The 21,698-nt window shown below is 37.9% G+C and overlaps 1 protein-coding gene across 1 annotated transcript; it reads right to left on the bottom strand.

Annotated features, from left to right (window-relative positions):
* Positions 1–494: 494 nt before the first annotated feature.
* SMIM8 (small integral membrane protein 8) lies at positions 495–16,931 on the bottom strand. The gene is made up of 3 exons (XM_074187120.1): positions 16,830–16,931; positions 6,904–7,061; positions 495–976 (listed from the first exon to the last, which is right to left on the bottom strand). Exons 2-3 carry the CDS (start codon positions 7,036–7,038, stop codon positions 818–820), a joined length of 294 nt encoding a protein of 97 aa, XP_074043221.1. The 5' UTR covers positions 7,039–7,061; positions 16,830–16,931; the 3' UTR covers positions 495–817.
* Positions 16,932–21,698: the final 4,767 nt, after the last annotated feature.

Raw genomic sequence — 21,698 nt, 5'->3', positions numbered from 1 at the left:
AGGGCTGTACAAATATGATCTCATTTTATCCTCACAACAATCCTGGGAGGTACGTACTATTACTATCCTCACTTTATCAGCTAAATGACTTGTCTAGTGTTGCATAGCTAGGAAATGTCTGTAGTTGGATTTAAATTTGGGTTTTCCCACACTCTATCCAGTGTGCCATTTAGTTATCTATAATAAATGTATTTTGGGAGACCTGTCTGCTTTTTTTTGGTGGTGATTAGTTGATTCTCTATGCGGAAGAAGCTCTGGCTCACCTTTGCTCATTGCAACATCTTCAAAACTGGTAACATAGTCAGTTTCAGTGAAGAAAGACCCAGACCTACCTGAACATGTTGGTGATTTTTTTAAAAACAGTTTTGAGATTTGGTTGTTCATACCCTAAATTCCACCTGTATACCATTTTTCCCAATTTGTTCTTAAGCAATGCAAATCCTCTTATTTTATAGAAAATGAATTATTTTTCACATAGCAAACTGAAACAACTGTTGCTAAAAGTTCTTCCTGATTTATTGAGAATATTAACCAAAGGTAACCATCTTTCCTTTACCTTTTTACACAGTACAATGGAAATGAAGACATTCTTATAAAAATTTTCTTATAAAATTTGATAGGAGGAAAAAAATACAACCTTTTTATGTATGTGTGCAGCTATAAAAAAACAAAATGTAATACAGAAATCTGGATGCCAAATATGTTCTTTCTATATGAACATAATGCAGGATAAGACATGATACCTGGTACAATATTTATACTTCATATGAAGATCTCAGAACCCTTAATGTAGCTCTGTCTGTAGTAATCAGCACTACTAATCCCATTTAGATGTTTTTCTTCTCATATATCTGGCTCCATCACTGTCAATAGCTTCATAGAGATCCTTTTTATTCTCTTGAGTTGCATGTAGGTAACCAATGTAAGCCACGCAAAGCGTTAGTGTTATCATTCCAAAAATCATAACAGGTTTGTTCTGTCAAAGGATAAAAAAGTATAATCTCATTAAACATATTAATTTTGAGTGCTTCAGGCAATCTTGTGCCATTACTCTTGGCATATATATCATTTTTTATCAAGTTTAGATTTATCATTATAGCATCGTTAATATCATCAACATTGATAATTTTTCAACATCAACTTAATTATTAGGGGTGCCTCATTCAGTTTGTGGATTACTCAGGATACTTGCTGTTGTTTTATTTTTTGTTGCCTGGCTTTGGACCTTTTCCTTATAGTGAACATATTCACTAGCACTAAGCAGAAAGAAATACAGAGATATGATATAGAATGGATAAGTAGACCTCAGTCCCAGACCCTGTTCCTGGACTTATACAAGAAACCTTGAGAAGCCTCCCTGGGTTTATTTATAGTTTCTTCCTAGGTAAAATGAGAAGATTGAACTACAGGATCCCTACAGTTCTTTTCCAGCTCTGAAATTCTGTGAGGCAGAACTCAAATTCATAGGGTTTGATGGTAGTAAGAGACAAAAGAAGTGACCAGTTGTGATTACAATGAATGTCTGGGGATATCACTATCTCCAGCTCTTCCCCTTTAATAAGAAAAATGCAGCTAGGTGGTACAGTGGATAGAGCACCAGTTCTGGAGTCAGGAGGACCTGAGTTCAAATTCAACTTCAGACACTTAATTGCATAGCTGTATGACCAGTCGCTTAAACTCATTGCCTTAAATAATGAAAAATATTTAAAAAGAAAAACTGGGAGTTGGTTGTCCTTGCACGATGCCTTCAATTTGACAACCATTTGTTTGGTATCAAATATGTACAGCAGTGCATAAAGAGCTGGGCTTACAGCGAGGAACACTAATTGTGTGATCCTGGACAAGTGACTTCCTCTCTAATTGGCCAAGCAGGTGCTTCTTTAAGTTGAGGAAACGTCTTCATTAGGAGTTTGCTATGTCAATGAAACCACTATCCAGTGGTCTCTGCTTCCATGCAGTTTCTGGTCTAATAAAGGATATGACATGCAAAAATAACTGCTTTCAGCAGCCCAGACCCGGAAACTGAAGCAGGAGGAGCCAGTAAGCAGGAGCCCCTAGGGCATGAGCTAATTGAGCTGAGGGAGGGGAGTGAAGAGAGACTGCTGAGCTCTGTCCTCTGCCCCTGGAACAGGACTCTGGGGCTCTGACCACATTCATATCCTGATCCCAGTCTATGCCCCCCCAAGAACAACAGGGCCACCCCCCCACCTCGGCCCCGTGGCAGAGGGGGGCGCTTATGGTCATTCACAGATCAGGAGGGAGGACAGAGCCTCATACACTGAGACCCTTGTGGGAGTGTCCCAAAAGCTCAGGAAGCACCCCAAAACCAGGCCCAGGCTGGGAAAATGAGCAAGCAGAGAAATAAGAGGAAGACTATTGAGAAATACTTTGCAAATGAGCCCAAGAAGGATCAAAATACTTAGTCTGAAGATGAGGAAGCACAAGCTCCTGCATCTAAAGACTCCAAGAAAAACAGAAATTAGGCTCAGGCTATGACAGAGCTCAAAAAAGACTTTGAAAATCAAATGAGGGAGTTGGAAGAAAAACTAGGAAAAGAAATGAGAGAGATGCAGGAAAAACATGAAAATGAAGTCAGCAGCTTAGTCAAGGAAAACCAAAAAAATGCTGAAGAAAATAGCATGCTAAAAACCAGTTTAGGTCAAATGGATAAAACAGTTCAAAAAGTTATTGAGGAGAAGAATGCTTTAAAAAGCAAAATTGGCCAGATGGAAAAAGAGATAAGGAAACTCTCCGAGGAGAACAAATCCTTCAGACAAAGAATAGAATTCTGGGAGACTGATGAATTTATCAGAAATCAGGAATCAATACTTCAAAACCAAAAAAAAAATGAAAAATTAGAAGAAAATGTGAAATATCTCATTGAAAAAACAACTGATATGGAAAACAGACTCAGGAAAGATAATTTAAAAATTATTGGAATACCTGAAAGTCATGATCAGGAAAAGAGCCTTGACATCATTTTCAAAGAATTATGACAGGAAAATTGCCCTGATATTCTAGAAGCAGAGGGCAAAATAGAAATGGAGAGAATCCACCGACCCCCCCCCCCCCCGAGAAAGAGATCCCAAAAAACCAACCCCTAGGAATATTATAGCCAAGTTCCAGAACTCCCAAGTCAAAGAGAAAATATTACAAGCATCCAGAAGGACACAATTCAAATATCGTGGAGCTGCAGTCAGGATCACACAGGACTTAGCAGCAACTACATTGGAAGCTTGTAGGGCTTGGAATACAATATACTGGAAGGCAAAAGAGCTTAGAATGCAGCCAAGAATGAACTACCCAGCAAGGCTGAACGTCCTCTTCCAGGGAAAAAAATGGACTTTCAATGAACCAGGGGAATTTCAAATGTTCCTTTTGGAATGGCCAGAGCTGAACAGAAGGTTTGATCTTCAGATACAGGACTCAGGTGAAGCATGGAGATTGGAGGAGAGGAGGGAAATATGAGGGACTTAATGAGGATGAACTGCATGTATAGAAAAATGATACTGATAATATTCATATGAACCTTCTCAGTTAATAGAGCAGTTAGAGGGAGCTTTTATAGTTGAAGCACAGGAAAAAGCTGAATTTGAAGATAAAATATGGTGTAAAAACAGAGTCAATAGAAAAAAGAGAACTGGAACGGGAGAAAGAAAAAGGAGAGGGGGAATAGTCCAAGATATTTCACATAATAAGATTTTTTTTATTACAATGAGCTATTGCAATGATATGGAAGGGGGGAGGCAAGGGGGAATGAGGAAACCTTTGCTCTCATCAGAGATGGCTAGGAGAGGAAATAGCAAATATACTCAATGGGGTATAGGCATCTGGAGTAAGAAGGAGGGGGGGCAGGGGGAAGGGGTGGGGATGTGAATAAAGGAGGAGAGGATGGACCATGGGGGGAGAGTGGTCAGATATAACACATTTTATTTTTTTTACTTCTTGCAAGGGGCTGGGATTGGAAGGCCTGCCCAGGACCATAGGGCCAGGTGAATTCTGGGCCTAAGGGGTGGTATGGGGGCTCAGGGCTTCTTGGCCCCAGGACCAGGGATCTGTCTGCTGCACCACTCAGCGATCCTACAGGAGAGTCAGAGTGAAAGGAGAGAGAAAATATAGTGCATGGTAGTAGACAAATAAGAAAGGAGGGAGTTGCGATTAGCAATGGCAACGTTGGAAAAATATGGAAGTAACTTTTGTGATGGACTTATCATAAAGAATATGATCCACCTGTGACAGAGTTGTTGGTGTTGGAACAAAGACTGAAGCACATTTTTTATTATTATTATTTGGGGGAGGGTGCAGGGCAAGTGGGGCTGGGTGGCCTGCCTGGGGCCACATAGGCAGGGTGATCTTTGGGTGTCTGGGGCTGGATTTGGACCCAGGTGCTCCTGGCTCAAGGGCAAATGATGTCTGCCACCCAGCCACCCCTACTGTTATTACTATTTTATCATATTTTGGGTCTTTTTTTTTCCCCTTCTTTTTGGTTTTTGCAGGGCAGTGGGGATCGGGTGGCTTGCATATCACATGGCTGGGTGATTGTTGGATTTATGAGGCTAGATATGGACTTGGGTGCTTGTGGCTCCAGGGCTGGTGCTTTGTCCATTGTGCCACCTGGCCATACCTACAATTATTACTATTATTTTTTTATAATTTTAATTTTTTTCTCTCCCTGTTACTTTTTTCGCCCAAGCAAGTCTATCTATATTCATGGGGGGGAGGGGTATTTTGTTTACTTGTAAACAAGAATATTTTATTAATGTAAAAAAATTTGTACAAAATGAGAATAAAAAATAAATTTAAAAAATAACTATGGGACTACAGTCATTTATGCGGAGTGGGGATTTTTAACTTAGCTTTTTATATGAAGATTTCATTGTACACAGCTTAAAAATTCTCATAATATCTAGCAATGAACACAGTGCCACACACATAGCAAATGCTTCAAAGATATTGGTTGTATTTCAAATAGTAAATTATTGGTGTAACTTCATTTACAGCTGGGGAAACAAAGGAAACATTGAGAGATATGGCAATGGATCTCAGAGTCCTACAAATTCTGGAGATTAGAAAGTTGCATAAGATGCCAAAGCTTCTTCTTGGTCCATATACTGTACTATGTATGGTTCCTTGGTTCCCAAATCACTTTAGCATTTTTATACTGGGGGCAGGGAACACCTCATGTTATGTCAGTGCATTAACACTGTTAGAAGGTAATTTATACTCCTTATATCTTGCACCCAAATTTGCTATACTTTGAATTTATTATTTAAATTTCAAATTTCATTAACAGAATGAAAAATAAACATTTTCCTAAAGTGATTTCTCTTCGAAAGATGTTAAAAGTCAACTCTCAAGGGCCTAAATTTGTTACTGCTTATTATTATTTTTAGCATTTTTTCACACATTGGGACATTAGTTCAAAATCATCTTACATATTATCTAGATTTAAGAACTGGATTATAAGATGTAAACTTAAGTGACTTCTAAATATTTTATACTAGAGATTGAATAACCAAAATGCTAATTATTATTTTTCCTAGGTTAATGTTAAGCTCTTAATTAGTAGATTTTAATTTATTTCTGTTTTTAAATCACTTTCATCAAATCACTGGCTTCTTTTTTCTAGTTATAAGGAACTGAATTAGCAGTTAGAACAACCAATTAATTGTTATGTGACTATGGGGCTCTCTGAACTTCCATTTCCTTTTCAAGAAAATGAGAATACTGGAATAACCTACTTTTCAGTGTGTAGTGAGGGAATTCACAAACTTAATAAACTGTAAATTTCTATACAGCTGGTAAAGGTTTGAGTTTCAATCCTACCTTAGATACTTATCATTTAACCTCTCAGTCTCAGTTTCCTCATTTTTAAAATGGGTAAAATAGTACCTATCTAACAAAATGGTGATGATCAAAGAAGATAACATGCAAAGTTTTTGGCACATCTTAAAGAATTATATATCTGGAATTACTATTTTTATAATTGTGATCTAAAATTCAAGCATGAAAATATTTTAAGAATCACAGAATAGTAGAGTTGGAAATTATTTAATAGATCTTCTAATCTAATTTGAAGTAGTGAAGTCTTCTCCTCATTCCTGACATGGTCATCCAACACCCACCTGAAGGTCTCCATCAACAGGAAGCTCAGTGCTCACCAAAGTATTCCATTTTTTTTTAAAACAGCTCTTACTGCCAGAAACTTTTTCCTTATGATGAAATGAAATATAATTAAATTCATTCCACCTGATGGACCTAGTCCTCTGATGTTAGAGTCTTATTACTACTGCAATAAGTATGCCTAAGCCATTGGAGGAGAAGGGATAGGGGAAAAAAATGGCAATGCCATAAATTACTTTTAAATCTATATAGGGCAAGTAATACAAGCAACACAAGGTAATTTTTCCAAATGGACCCAGTTTAATTGGTGAACACTCTACTTATTGCTATTAAATTATAAACTTCAGGAAATAGCCTAGAAACTTAGGCTATTATTTATAGGATGAGAGCATTCTTAGTAAAAGACAGTCATGAACTTAAATTACTAAAGGATTAACAAGTTATCTTTTTGCCCCTTATTTCTAAAGCCACAACAAATATTTTAAAATAATAGAAATGGAAGGGGGGAAAAATTTATCTTAAGTTCTCCAAGAATTATAAATATATTTAGTTCATTTTAGCATAATAAAAGTTAAAGATCTTTCTTTCATATACTGGAATCTATCATTCATACTCACAATGCCTAACTCAACATTAAACTTTAATGAGAAAGTAAATGACAAAGAAAAGCACAAGTTCTACTTCCCAAAGTTAAGTCAGAATAAATACATGTATATAATATATATATATATAAATATGCAATATTATATATTTTTAATTGCTTTCGGATATACTTCTTACAGGTTTAATGAAAAGCTCTGGATTCACAGCTCGAAATAAGGTGGTTGTGCGGGTCCCCCTGAACCCTGGGATTCGAAAGTCTTTCTCTTTGAGTGGTTCATTTTTAAAGGTTGGAGGTTCAGGTGCTGAAGACATCTTGATTAAAGATGATTTATCACCTAAAGACAAAATAAAAGATATTTTTTCTTCATAACCATTTTCTTATTTAACTTGTTCTTTGAAATCATTTCATTATATTTTTGCTTTTCTCTATTCTGATATAAGCTTAGTTTCAATTATTCTTAACTCACATACAATGCTATATATTGTTAAAATGATGTTTAATTATTTTTATTAGGTATCATCAAAAATCTGGAGAAGGCAAATAACTCTACACTGGTATAAAGCCAGGGCTTAATAAATTGAATTGGATTTAATCTTTTTACACCTTAGACATGCTACAGGTCTATACTGATTAGTGTATTAAGTGACAGGTCTATACTGATTAGTGTATTAAGTGCCATTCTCCCAATATCTTCTTCCACTCATACCAATTCCCATAATCACATTCCTTGAGAAAAGTATGTTTTTCTTTTACACCTATTCTCATGCTCACTAGTACCAAACTATATTCATTGTGCTTCCCTCGTTGCAGGGTTTACTGCTTCTCTTCTCTCACCAATCTTCTCCCCAGGAGCTATTCCTACTGTGCTTTCTAAATGAGAGCTATGTTTACCTTCAATTTGACTTCCAAGTTCCTTTCATTCTTTTCTCATTGGCATGTTTACTATCACACTCTCTTTCTGCTCATACATGTCTTTCAAGTTTCTCCCACCTCTATATTGAATGCATATACCTATATGTCTTAATCTCTTTACTTCATTGGGAATCTTTTGTAAAGCTTTGTTTTTCCCTCTTATACTAGGTCAAGACTGAATTACCATTCTTCCAAGTAATGACCAAAAAAACCCTTTTACCCTTTACAAATATTGAAGACTTCTAGGGGTATTTTGATTTTTTTTAGACTGAAATTTCATTTCATTGTTCAGTAAAATTTATGAAATAAGACTTAATGATTCATTCTCACATTCTGACAGATATTCCTAATTAAGTCACAACAAATTTATTCACAAAATCTTCTGTTCTTACAGACTTCCTGAGCAATAATTACTTTACTTAATGGAAAACAAATTCATCCACATTTTTTTTAATTGCTAGTGTTGAACTGGTTACTAAATACTCATCTATGCCACTTAATTGTGCAAACACCTCATCAGCAACATCTATTCCAGAAGAAAACATCTTGGGGTGGCAAGGTGGTACAGTGGATAGAGCACCGGCCCTGGAGTCAGGAGTCCCTGAGTTCAAATCTGGCCTCAGACACTTAATAATTACCTAGCTGTATGGCCTTGGGCAAGCCACTTAACCCCATTTGCCTTGCAAAAAAAAAAGAGTTAAACATCTTAGGCTTTCAACACTTGCTATAGCTTCTGAAAGAGTCATGAGTGGTTGTTCCATTTCTTCAGCCCCATCATGCTCATCCTTGCTTAGGGATTCCATTTTTACATTGGTAAGCATGTTTTTGAAAATTTCTGTGTCCTCTGTCTCTTGAAAAAACAAATTGTTATCTGCAGCAACAAAATCTTCAAAACCAAATCTGTCTGGGACACCAGTGGCAGTGCCTATTGAATACCATATTTTTTCAAACACTACATGTCACTTGTTATCTTCTTCCAGGTCCACATTAAGTGACTCCTTTGAGATCATTCCAGCTTTCTGACAGTATTTTACTACTATTTTACCACAGACCACAGGCTTCAGTGATCATGTCACTGGCTTGTTTCATATTAATTTTCTCAAATTTGACCTGGTCATGTAGATTGAGAAAAAGTTGTTTCAGTAAATGGCTTCTATAGTGAGCTTTCACAATGCATTTCATATACTGATCCAAAGGCTGCAAGATGGTTTTATGGTTCATTAGCAGAAATTCAACTCGGACATATTCTAAGTATGGAACTGTGCTGTGAGTAGAGTATTTTTCAATTAACATGAAGATATTGCGCTTTGCTCCTTTCATCCTCCCATCAACCTTTATCAGTCACTCATCAAATAAATCCTATGTCATTTGAGCATTTCTATTGGCTCGGTAATCACAAGGGAGCAAATGGACATTCCTAAAGCAATGTGGCTTAGGTGACTTGCCAATGATGAGAAGTTTCATCTTTTCTGTTTCTGATGCACTGCAACAGAAAAGAGCTGTCAATATTTGCTTGCCCCCTTTACAAATCTTACCTTTGGCTGAGAGAATATGATGAGGCAGTAACTGATACAGCATACCTGTTTCATCAATTAAAAACATCAAGACTATAGTCAGCAATTAGCTTTTTAATTCTTCCTGCAAGCAAGTTATTTATCTTCTCCCCAGGAGTATTCTCTTCATACAGACTATTTTATACAGTTCCATACTGTGCAGGAAATCTGTTCAGCCGGCCCACACTTGCTTGAAATTCATCACAACCAAAAAGGCTGGGGAAGTCCAGGGTCTTCTGCCAAACCTGTGGACCACAGATGGGCCATTCCTTATTGCATATGTCCTGCAAACACTGCTGAGCCAATGTCACCATAAAGTGCACTTCTCATTCACTTTCATTTGAGTCCCAGTATCCCCTTCCTTAATTTCTCTTCAATTTTGGCTCTGTCCTTCATAAAAGTAGACAAAGTAGATGGAGTGATCCCAAATTCCTTCCTACATCTCTTTTCTTTCATCCAGAGACTACTGCTTCTACCACTTTCATTTTCTCCTCCAGTGGAAACTGGTGGTGTCTCATCTTTCCTTGCTTAGTCATGGTTGCAGTGTGGATAGAATGTGTATGCATACTTTGTGGCTTAAGTGACAGTGTCAGATACCACTGCACACCTAAGACATGTAGCATGGTCTCTTTGTGCTAACAATTAGACTGAATGAGGGAAAGAAAAAAAATCAGTATGAAGCAATCATTTGGATGAAAATAATTTTATAGTTCATAAGAAGAGTCTTAGAATGGTAGAAATAGAAGAGAATCTTAAAGAGATGACCTTTCATTTTACAGATAAGCAAACCAAGGCCCAAAGAGGAGACATAATTTGTTCATAGTCACAATGTAAGTTAATGGAAGAACCAAGACTAGAAGCCAGGACTCTCAGTCCCTTAAAAAGGAGGGAAAACTCTGGACATATTTATTAAAAAAAAACCCAAATATATACAGGTTAGTAAAATAACTGCTTCATATTGTGTCTGTAACAAATGATTATTATTACATTATTCACATTAAAATGACAAAACAAAAAGGCTTATCCTTAGATAAGTATATAAAGCATTTGAAAAAACTTAACTAGATAAATGTTAGCTATTATAATTGTTAATGTAATTTTCATGAAAATTCAAGAAAGAAGGATCAATTCAACCCCAGAAAAAATTCATTGTGATAAGTTATTGGGAAATCATAACTTTGATGTAAAACAATGATTTTACATTGATAATTGAACTAGATGATATTTAAGGTCCAGTTCTAAATCTTATGATCTTGTTACGTGTTTAGGATTTTCTGGTACAAATTGCAGTGATACGAAAAAAGACTTTTTCTTCTTGAATCTATTATAAAGACCAATTCTGAAGTCTGTCTAAGACCATACTTCTGTTGCAAAGACAGAACTTAAATTTCAGAGTTTCCCAGGTAGAAGTAACAACTTTCTATAGATTATAGAAATTTATTCCAGAAGCCCTTGCTACTTGTATTGCTAGGAATAGAAGGCAGAGCCCTTTCTAGTCTCTACTTCTCAAACAATTGACTGCAAGACATTTAAGAGATCTCACTGAGTAATCATCTATCAATGATCATTTCCTTCCCTGAATCCTCAGACTTAAAAAGCCTCTTAGGAAGGGATGTTGGGAACAGATCTGGACAAGTCTTCAAAGACTTTATACTTTCTCTTCAGCTTAGATTACAAGGTTGCTCTGAACAATTCAATGTTAAGAAATAAAAGAGTAGACTGAGAAGGAGATTGAGGGAAGAAAGGTGATGAATTACTGCAGCTATCTTAAGAGTAGAGATGAAGAAAGTAAAGGTGACCCCATATTATTTATTTCTTTTCTCAGTTCCCCAATGGCAAACTAGCTACACATCTGCTATTCTCAATTTTTCCAGTTCTCTGTGGCAACTTATTTATGTAGAATTGTAGCAGGGGAACTCTGGACAGAGCTGTTCTCCATGACTTTTTGATCATGCCCTTTGGGGCAGGAGATGGAATAACACATGATAGAATGCCACTCATGTACAGTGAGGATTGTCTTAGCCACTCTTTGGGACAAGCCCTTGTGGTATATGCCTTGGAGAATACCTGAATTCAGTTGCTAAACCACTCTCCAAAGCACCAACCTGGTCCCATCCATGTTAGGCGGAGCTCTCTTTCTCTGACTTCAGGCTGGGCTCTCTCACCTTTTTGCTCTACGCTGGACCCATGAGGTCATACTGCTGGACCAATATGGTCCCAGTTCCATGCAACTAGATCTATGTTGATCTAAGCCTTTCTTTCCCTTTTTTCTTTTTAAGCACTTTAGCCCTTCTTAACCTCAACTTCTGTTAATCCTCTAAGAAATTCACTATTTAGTTTCTTCTCCACAGGGCATTATTTGTGAACTAGTGTAGTAATTTGTGGATTTAATAGGGAACTGTGAACTTTGTAGCTTGCAACCATTTGTGCATACTTTGAATTAATATTTAAGGTTTTCTTACTTCCCTGAGTCAAAGACTGTTGAATTCTATACTCCCCCAAAAGAACCCCTCCCCCCCGCCATAGATCCAATCTTTAAGCCCCATTTCTTGAAGTCCATTTCCTCCACTGTCAGAAAGAGGGTAGGGACAGGACTATCTTAATTTTTTACCTCTGTTTCATTGACACTAGAATGGAACTTAAAGTTTGTTGAATAAATTAAACTCCTTGTTAAAAAAAAAAGCTTCTCTCAAATAACTCAGTGCTTTTCAATAAGGTAATTTTTTGTATTGTTTTTTAATGTGCCTTATATATTTTTCCTCTCAAAAATATCTTGTTTTAGAGTTTATAACTTAATTCAAGAATAACCTGGATTTTGATATTATACATATAAAATACTTATCAAGATTACTATAACACACTTCCTATCAAAGATGTCACAAAATCCTGAGTAAATTTATAATTTTTAAAATTCGTACCTAACTGAATTTCCTCCTTTTTCTAGCAGTATTACTTAGAAACACATCTGCCTCTGTGCTAGCTTTATTTCTTTTACAAATTCTCAACTTCAGTTGAGAGATTTGGGCAGAGATTAGATTAGGAAAAAGTCAGTTATTGTTCACTAACAAATGACTGAAATACCAACACACATTTAAAGAGATTTAATATGAAAGCAATGATCTATTATTAATATTAAATTTATCTAATTTTGCCTTCTCCAAAACAATGAAATCTAATACAGAACAATTAATTACTTATTTGACTATGTCAACTTCACTGAAAATGTTTTAACATAGTTAGACCCTAAAGGACAAGAAGCTAATAGTCATGAGACAACAAAGAATCTTTAACTACCCATTCATCCTTAAAATATTTAGACTTACAAAATAAAAAAGAAGCAATCTTAGAGATAGAGTATTTTTTAAAAATTGTTAAGATTTTACACATTCAAATCATCCTCAAAAATAAATTACCAAATAAATTTGAATTGAGGGAAAGAGACTCAAAGCAATAAAACAAAACACTATTTCTAAATTTAGGTTCATTAAAATCTTACCCCTATACCTTAATGTGGGCATCCTTAATGTATTCTCAAAGACTTCAACAAAAAGTACAAGCTCTGACAGGTTGTGCCAAGTGGAGATTCTTCAAGCAAAGGCTCAGTGATGGACTATATAAAGACAGGCCCAAGTTCCTAGAGTGCTAAGTAACAATACTGATGCTTGGTTATAAGGTAATGAATTTTTAGGCCATGACAACTCTTCATCCACTCAGTTGCCAAAGAGATATTCCCTAAACATAGATCTGATCATGTCACTCCCCCACATATTAAACTCCATGGCTCCCTATTGCCTCTAGGACAAAACATAAAAACTCCTCCTTGTTTATTTTTTAAAGCCCTTCCTTTAAAGCCCTGGTCCTAACTTATCTTTCCAGCTGTAGTATACATTATTCCCTTTTCCATACATTATGATTCAGTCTAATTGGCCTTCTCTTTGTTCCACATACTTAGCATGCCATCTGCTGTCCTAAAACCCTTGCAATGGTTGTCCGATATGCTTTTAATGTAATCATTCCTCATCTCTTCTTGAAGAAATGGTTCGAGTACCATCTGCTGTACGAGTTTTTCCTGCCCTTCTAGATGCACATATATGTTCTTGTTGACTCTCCAACTGAATGTCAATGTCATGAGGATAAAGACTGCTTCATTCTTTGTGCTTGTGCCTTCAGTGCTACTATAGTGTTTGGCACAGAGTAGATGCTTCATAAGTTCTTAACTGATTGATGCCCATAGTGGGCACTGAGGAAAGACTTGTTTTATGTTAAAAGAACTGTCAACAGCATGAGAGTTCTTTAAAAACATCAATCATTTATTTGGTTTTTTATTATGTATATGCTGACCAGAACCCAAATATATTTAAACAGATCTGATTCAGGAAGCAGGGTGGGTGGGGAAGGGACTCAGAACAAATACTAGTTCCAAATAAAGCCTCAAGCTGACCTATAGAAGAGGTGGTTATGATCTTTCAAAGGTAATAAGATGCTTTTAAGTGACAGTGATTATACATATTCCTAGGATGTTGAGTACATTTTTAAAACTTTAATCAGCCCTAAAGACTTCTTAAAAATCATTGAGTGTGAGTTGAGAAAGGTGAGAGACTGAAATGATTTGTTCTGAGTCAGTGACAAAGCCAAGTCTGGAGTATCAGGCCTTTCATGTTTAGTCCAACATTCTTTTTGTCTACAAGTTATCTTGAGGTTTTCAAAATTTCACAGGAAAAAAAATTATAAATTCTTAATGTAAAATTAAAAAGCAGACATTTTCCTTTAGGAATGGGAAGGACCTTTCTAAAGAGCTAAGGAAGGAACAAGAACTTCAAGGACTAATGGTTAGAAGTAGTATTTTATTCTCAATTTTCCCCTATTCCTCTATTTCCCTCCATTCTCTTTCCTTTTCCTTCTCTCTCTCCACTTCTACAGTGTTTTCTTTCTTTCCTTAACTAACAATAATATATTTGCTGTATTTGTAATGATATACTTGCAGATATGCTGCAGACTAGCATAAGTACTTGGCCACATATCTGCAGAAGGTTGGCTAGGATATGAAAGTTTGGGGGCACTGCAACTCATGAAAACTGACTTGTACGAGTGGTAGCAATATGTGTGGATGGAAGAAGTACTAAAACCAGAGAATTTGAGATATTTCTGGAATCCTGAAGAAATATTTGATGGAGTTATATATTCCCTGCACATAATTTTAAAAGCAGGTAAGTGAAATAATTTATATTTTCTTTGAAAAAACCCTAAAGCTCCACTAAATTGATTTTTTTTTTACTTGATGTGACCATTTATTGATTGCTTTTCTCTGAGTTACTTGGGGCTCTGCTGAAAAAAATGCTGCTCAGCCTGCATATTTCATAGGTTTTTTTCTCCTTTCATATCTGCTCTCTAATAAAATTACAAAAAAAGTCAGTAAAGGAATATAGAAAAATACTAAGGGGTTTGGATAATATACCTGTGAATAAACTGGAGCTGGTCATATCTGGAACTTCATAGTTAAAGCTTAGGATTTCTCCCTTCCTTTCAGAGTCACATTATAATGTATACTAAAATAGAGGTTGGTTCAGAATATCCTGCTGGCAACATTAAAAAATTCATTTTGACATAAAGCTGGCAGGAGTGTAAAATTGTATAGAAAAATTAGATCAATATGCTAAAAAATCTAAGTGGTATTTTTAGAGAAAAATGTGTACTGCATATAAGCGGCTTAATGAAAGACAAATCAATATGAGAATAAAAATAGTGGCAATGAAATTCCAATAACAGTGTAAGAATATTTTAGAATTTTATTTTCTCTTGATTATTGAAGTACAGCTATTCACCATTTTTTAAGAAAATGTCCATTTAAAAAAAATGCCTTAGAGGTTAAAAATTAAGACAAAAATAAATAACTGTTCAGTTCTTAGCTTATATGTTTACAATCTGTTAAAAGTTCAAGAGTAGTTAAGTAGATAGATGGTAGGCCATGGAGTCAAAAAGATATGGTTCAAATCATATTTCTATCATCTTCTAGTTATGGAACATTAGGCAAGGCACTTAACCTGAAGGCAACTCTGTTAGATCATCAAGTAGAGAGGGCAGCACATTTGCACAGGTGGAAGGAATGTTCATCTAGAGCTCCCTATAAGATCAAATCACAAGTCCAGTCAAGTATCAAAGGATTATCACAAATCTAGAGCTGGGAGGGATCTTAGAGATCACTATAGAGGCAAGAGACCTCAGAAGTTACTTTGTCCAACCTCCTCATTTTACGATGAAAAGACTGAGGCCTACACAAGTTATTTTGCTCAGTCATAAAGACTAGGTAGCAGAACGGGGATTCAAACCCCAATTTTTGTGTTCTTGTCACATACCAGTGTCCCCAACTGAAATTTTCAACACATTCAAAACCCTTTTAGGTGATGTATTTATATTTTGTAATATTAAAAGGAAAACTACCTTCCTTTTGCCTAACTGCATCTGAAGAAATGATAATACTCCTTTTGAAAGGATCTATGCAAAGTAATGATACCTATAGGAAATATACTGAGGGAAAATTAATAGCTTCAATACCCCATTTTACAATGTGTCATTTATTATTGGGCTGTCATTATAAAAGAAACAATTCTTAATGGAAGGAATTGTTAGACGGGAAAAGAATGATACATAAGCTACGGAATTCATTAATGTGGCAAGAAAAGAATTTCTGGGTTTTAATGTTACAAAAGTATACAGATTCACATCTTTTGTGGTAAGTTCTTAAAGAGGGGGAGGTAGATGCACTCAGCTCCCAAAATCTCTCATATACATCTCAAGGTCATTATTGGGTAAGTAAACTGATGGACATACTCCATTAGGTTTGCTCCAGTGTAGGAAGTCTTTAGCATAAATGTGGATATTTTTCAGGGCTCGTGGGGCATTTCCAGTGTGAGGGTGGCAGGCGGAGTGTGTCAGCATTTGGGATGTGAAGGAAAGACGTGTCTCAGGGTGGGGAGGTTTGGAGTCCTTAAAGTTTGGTGTGCGGGATGGGGGGAGGGACATCAGATGAGGGGGAAAGGGGGCTGAATAATGGGGAGGGGTTAGGGTTAGGGTGTGTGTGTCTGTGTATGTATGTTAATAATCGTGGATACCAGAGATACGGAGACCTCAAGGGACACCAGATCTGGGGGATATGAAAACAAAAATGCTGCTGATGCCCCAGGTGGCCCTGAATGGGGGGGCGGGGGAGGACAGTGGAAGGAGAACACAGAAGAAAAAAAGGAATTAGTAGGGTAGAAAAGGATGATGAAGGGAGAAAAGGAAGAAGGAGAAGGGGAAGGAGGATGTTAAAGGGGGTGGAAAATGGGTAGAGGAGGAAGGAAAAAGGGGAAGATGATCAAGGGAAGCATGAGGAGAGAGGAGGGGCTGGAGAAAGGGGGAGGCACATGAGGAAGAGGAAGGAGAGCTGAAGGAGTGTGGGGGAGGGGGAGAAAAGCAGAAGGGCAGAGGAAGGAGGAGGGGAGGGGAGGAAAGGGGTGTCTATGGTGGAGAAATGAGAAGGGAAGGGGCGCGGAAAGGAGAAAGGAGAAGAGAGAGGGCAAGAGGCGCAGGGAAAGGCCACGGGGGGAGGGGAGGGCGGCGGGGGCCTCCTTCCGGCCTAGCCGGGCCGCGGCGCTCACCTTCTGCCGCGGCCGGCGCTGCTCCTCCGGCTCCTCTCGTCCAGGCGCCGCCGCCGCCGCCAGCGGCACGGGGAAGAGCCCTTCCGCCAGGGGCGGCGCCTCCGAGCCGCCAGCGCCGCCCGCCGGCCGGAGGCCGCAGTGCTTGGAGCGCGGGGCGGGGGGCGGGGCCATGGGCCGGGGCTGGGGCGGGGCCATGGGCCGGGGGCGGAGCGGAGGGGGCGGGGCCATGGACCGGGGCGGGGCGGGGCGGCGGGGCGGGGCGGGGAGACCGGGGGCGGGGCGGGGCGGGGCGGGGCGGCCGGGGGCGGGGCGGCCGTGGGCCCGAGCCCCGATATCCATCAAATCCCACGTCCGGTTTAAAAAAAAAAAAAAGGCTTTTATGTCCGGGCGCCGCGCTAGCTGGGGTTATTCAAAGGCAAAAAAAAAGCCAGTTCTGTGAAGAAAGGCGCCTGGGTGAAGAGAGGTTCAGGAATAAGGAAGCGCAAAATAATGGGGCCTGCGGGGGAGGGGCTCCCGCGCTGAAGCCGGCCTCCGGGCCTCCAGAGGCAGGAAGGGGGCAGCCTGGAAGCTTGAGTTCCGGGGTCAAAGGGGACGAAGCGGGACTGCGGGGTGTGCTGTTGGGCCGGTGAATGTGTATATTGCTTAAAAAAGACAGTGGCATTGCAGTCATTTTTATATTTTTTGATCTTATACTTTAAGGGTACAAGTGAATTTATTATGGAATTTATTATTATTATTATGGAATGCGTATATGTACACATTTGTCATATATGTAAATCTATACATACTTGTGTATGTGAATGTGTATATTTTATATACTTATAAATATATACATATATATTTTAAAATATAAATATATAAATATAGTATATAGTATAATATGAACATAGTATATGAATATGAATATAGTATAGTTTATGAATATGAATATGAATTCATATGAATATGAATATAGTATAATTTATAAAGATATTATGAATTATATATTAATACATCATAAATTATAAAACATAAACATGTTTAATAGTGTATAAAATAATATGTAATATGATTTAATAATATATGTTAATGATAAATATATTTGTATATTATAATTTATAATATACTTATATGTTTAAAATATTTGTATGTTTAAAATATATATAATTGAACATATTTATATTTTATATAGTACAAATTATATTATAATATATTTATAAATATATAAATGTCTAAAATATGCATATTCATCCATACACACATATTTATATATATTTATATTTTGTAATTTATAACATGTTTATATTATAAATTTATAGAATTATAATTTATAACATATTTATATATTATAATTTATAAATATATAGATGTATATATCTTGTTGAATATCTTGTTGTTCAGACCCTCTGTGAAAGAGCACTGACTGCAGGACATGGGCTTCAAATCCTACCACTGATATTTATTACCTTGGTAGGCTCAAGAACCTCCCTGAACCTCAATTTCTTTAACTGTAAAATGAGAGGGATGGATTTGATCAGAGACTTCTAACTTCTTTTGTGTAGGGGATTCTTTTGGCAGTCTGGGGAAACTTAGGAATCCCCCCCCCCCCCCAGAACAATGTTTTTAGATGTACAAATTAAAATACATAAAGGAAACCAAAAATATTAAAATAGATTTTCTTTAAGGTTTTTACAAGGCAAATGGGGTTAAGTGGCTTGCCCAAGGCCACACAGCTAGGTAATTATTAAGTGTCTGAGGCCAGATTTGAACCCAGGTACTCCTGACTCCAGGGCTGGTGCTTTATCCACTGCACCACCTAGCTGCCCCCTAAAATAGTTTTTTTTTTTTTTAAAAAGAATAAGTTCATGAACCACTATGGCCTCAGAAGTTACTTCCAACTCTTTGTATATGGTCTGTTAGTAAACTTTTTAAAAATTTAACTTACATTTTTATTTCACATTACTAAAATAGTCTTTTAAGTGTATAAAGATAATTCTCCCCCTCCCCTCACAAAAATTAAAAATCCTCACAAGAGATAAAGTGAAAAAAAGAGGGAAACAATGTGCTTCAGTTTGTGTTCCAATACTATCACTCTGTCTCTGGTGTGGATAGCATTCTTTATCATAAGTCCATCAGAGAAGTTACTTCCATATTTTTCCTCCGTTGCTGTTGTAGATTGTAATTCCCTCCATCCATTCCTCCCCACTACTATTTATTATATTTTCTCTCTCCTTTCACTCTGTCCCTCTTCAAGAGTGTGCTATGGGGTAACGTAATGGTACAGGGGACAGAGCACCAGCCCTGGGGCCAGGGGGCCCTAAATCTACATCCCACCCCAGAGACCCAGCAACCACCCAACCCATGGTCCCAGACATGCCACCCAATTCCACCACCTTGCAAAAAGTAAAAAAGAAAATGTGTTATATCTGACTATCCTCTCCCATGATCCCCCTTCCCCTCCCCCATTCCCTCTCTTCCATCTCCTTTCTTTCCTTTTTCTTCTAGGTTTCTATACCCCATAAAGTATGTATATTATTTCCTCTCTGAACCATTTCTGATGAAAATGAAGGCTCCCTCATTCCCCCCCCCTTTACTGCATTGCAGAAAGTATTTCCTTGACTCTTTTACATTAAATATCTTAGCCTATTTTACCTCTTCTTTCCCTTTCTCCCAGTACATTCCCTTTTCAGCCACTGGCTCCATTTTTTATTATAACCTTCAAATTCATCTCTCTCCTGTGCCTTGTCTATAAATGCTCCTTCTAACTGCTCTAATAAATAAGAAGGTTAATTATGAGTATTATCAGTATCATCTTCCCATGCAGGAATATATGCAGTTCATTAAATCCCTCATAATTTGCCCTTCTCGTCCACCCTCTCTAATGCTTCATCTGAGTCCTGAACTTGAACATCAAACTTTCTGTTCAGCTCTAGTCATTTCAACAGGAAAGTTTGAATTTCTTATTTCATTGAATGTCCATCTTTTGCCTTGGAAGGGGATGTTCACTTTTGCTGGATAGTTGATTCTCGGTTACATTGCAAGCTCTTTTGCCTTCCAGAAGATTATATTCCAAGCCCCATGAGCCCTTAATATAGAAGCTGCCAAGTCCTGTGTGATCCTGACTGTAGCTCCACAATATTTGGATTGTTTTTTTCTGGCTGCTTGTAATATTTTCTCTTTGACTTGGGAGTTCTGGAACTTGGCTATAATATTCCTGGGGGGGGGGGGGGGGGGGGGGGTTGGATCTCTTTCAGGAGAACGGTGGTTTCTTTCAATTTCTATTTTGCACTCTGCGTCTAGGATATCAGGGCAATTTTCCTGTAGAAATTCTTTAAAAATGAAGTCAAGGCTCTTTTCCTAATCATGACTTTCAGGTAGCCCAATAACTTTTAAATTGTCTCTGTTGGATCTGTTTTCCAGGTCAGTTATTTTTTTTTCAATGGAATGTTTCACGGTTTCTTCTAGTTTTTCATTCTTTTGATGTTGAATTATTGTGTGTTGATTACTTACAAAGTCATCAGCTTCCTTTAGCTCCATTCTACATCTGAAGGAGTTGTTTTCTTCAGAGAGTTTTCTTAGCTCCTTTTCTATCTGACCAACTCTGCTTTTTAAGGTATTCTTTTCCTCATTAACTTTTTGGATTGTTTATCCATTTGACTTAAACTGATTTTTAACATGTTTTCTTCAGCATTTTTGGATCTCCTTGACAAAGCTGCTGACTTGGTTTTCTTGTTTTTCCTGCATCTCTCTCATTTTTCTCCCCAGTTTTTCCTCTACCTCCCCTAACTTGATTTTCAAAAATCTTTTTTAGACTCTGTCATAGTCTGAGCCCAACTCCTTTATTTCTTGGAGACTTTAGATGCAGAAGCTTAGACTTTCTCATCTTCAGATTGTGTATTTTGCTCCTCCATAGGACCAAAGTAATTGTCTATGTTCAGGTTCTTTTTTTTCCTTCTGTTTATTCATTTCCCCAGCCTGTTCCTGGTTTTGGGGTGCTTTCTGAGATTTGAGTATTATTGGGACACCCCCTGCAAGGACCTTGTTTCCTTCAAGATCTTAAGAGAGGCTCTGACTGTTCTCCTGGCCTCTGCTCTAGTGTGTAGATGACCACAAGCCTTCTCCTCTGCCCCGGAGGTGTGAGGAGGATCCCTGCTCTATGGCAATGGGGGGGGCCCATACTGTGACCAGGATCTGAATGTGGACAAAGCACCCGAGTCCTGTCCCAGGGACAGTGGAGAGACTTCAACAGTCTCCCCCAACCCCCTTACCTTCTGTGGGATGAGAGCTCTGGAAACAGCTGCTGGCTCCCTGCTGGGTGACCCTGTGTGCTTGCTTCTATTTCCTGGGATCTGGGCTGCACTGCAGGCCATGCTGGCTCCCCATTCACTTTGGCAGAGGTCTCCCCACTGATCTACCAGCTTTTGCTTGGTGTTCCCTAGGTTGGCAGGTCAGGAAACAGCTTCTGCTGCCAGGAGTTGGTGTTCCCAGGCACCCAGGGCTATTGTGGGCTGTTCCTAGAAGAAGGGAGTTCCTTTGCTCCAGTGATCCTGGTTGCACTGCCACCCCCTCCAACCTGGTAGAACAGAGCCTTCCCATGGTCTTCCAGATTACCTTGGGCTAGAGAATTGTCTCACTGGATCTTTCTGTGGGTTCTGTCTCTGGAAAATTTAGTTAGAGTCATAATTTTAAAGTTTTTGAAATATTTTGGAGAGAGCTAGGAAAGCCTGTTCTCATGCCTCCCTATTAGTAAACTCTTGAAGAAACTTTCCACCAATGTAGACAAACTATTTCTCTGTAACTTAGTCCCAAGGGACTGTTTGCTACTTTAGTTCACTAAGAAGCTAAATGCCTTTTACTAGCACAGCTAATCTGTGTTAAATAGGCAGAATT

Source organism: Macrotis lagotis, chromosome 5 (assembly GCF_037893015.1).
Source record: "Macrotis lagotis isolate mMagLag1 chromosome 5, bilby.v1.9.chrom.fasta, whole genome shotgun sequence".
NCBI classification, from domain to species: domain Eukaryota; kingdom Metazoa; phylum Chordata; class Mammalia; order Peramelemorphia; family Peramelidae; genus Macrotis; species Macrotis lagotis.
The sequence above is the reverse complement of the archived record's forward strand: the minus strand, read 5'-3'. Positions and strand labels throughout refer to the sequence as shown.

Excerpts from the sequence above, each read along its gene's own strand:
- SMIM8 (XM_074187120.1), bottom strand. The coding sequence starts at position 7,038 with ATGTCTTCAGCACCTGAACCTCCAACCTTTAAAAATGAACCACTCAAA. Across the intron at positions 977-6,903 it reads CAGAGCTTTTCATTAAACCT|AACAAACCTGTTATGATTTT; the intron begins GTAAGAAGTATA and ends ATCCTTTGACAG.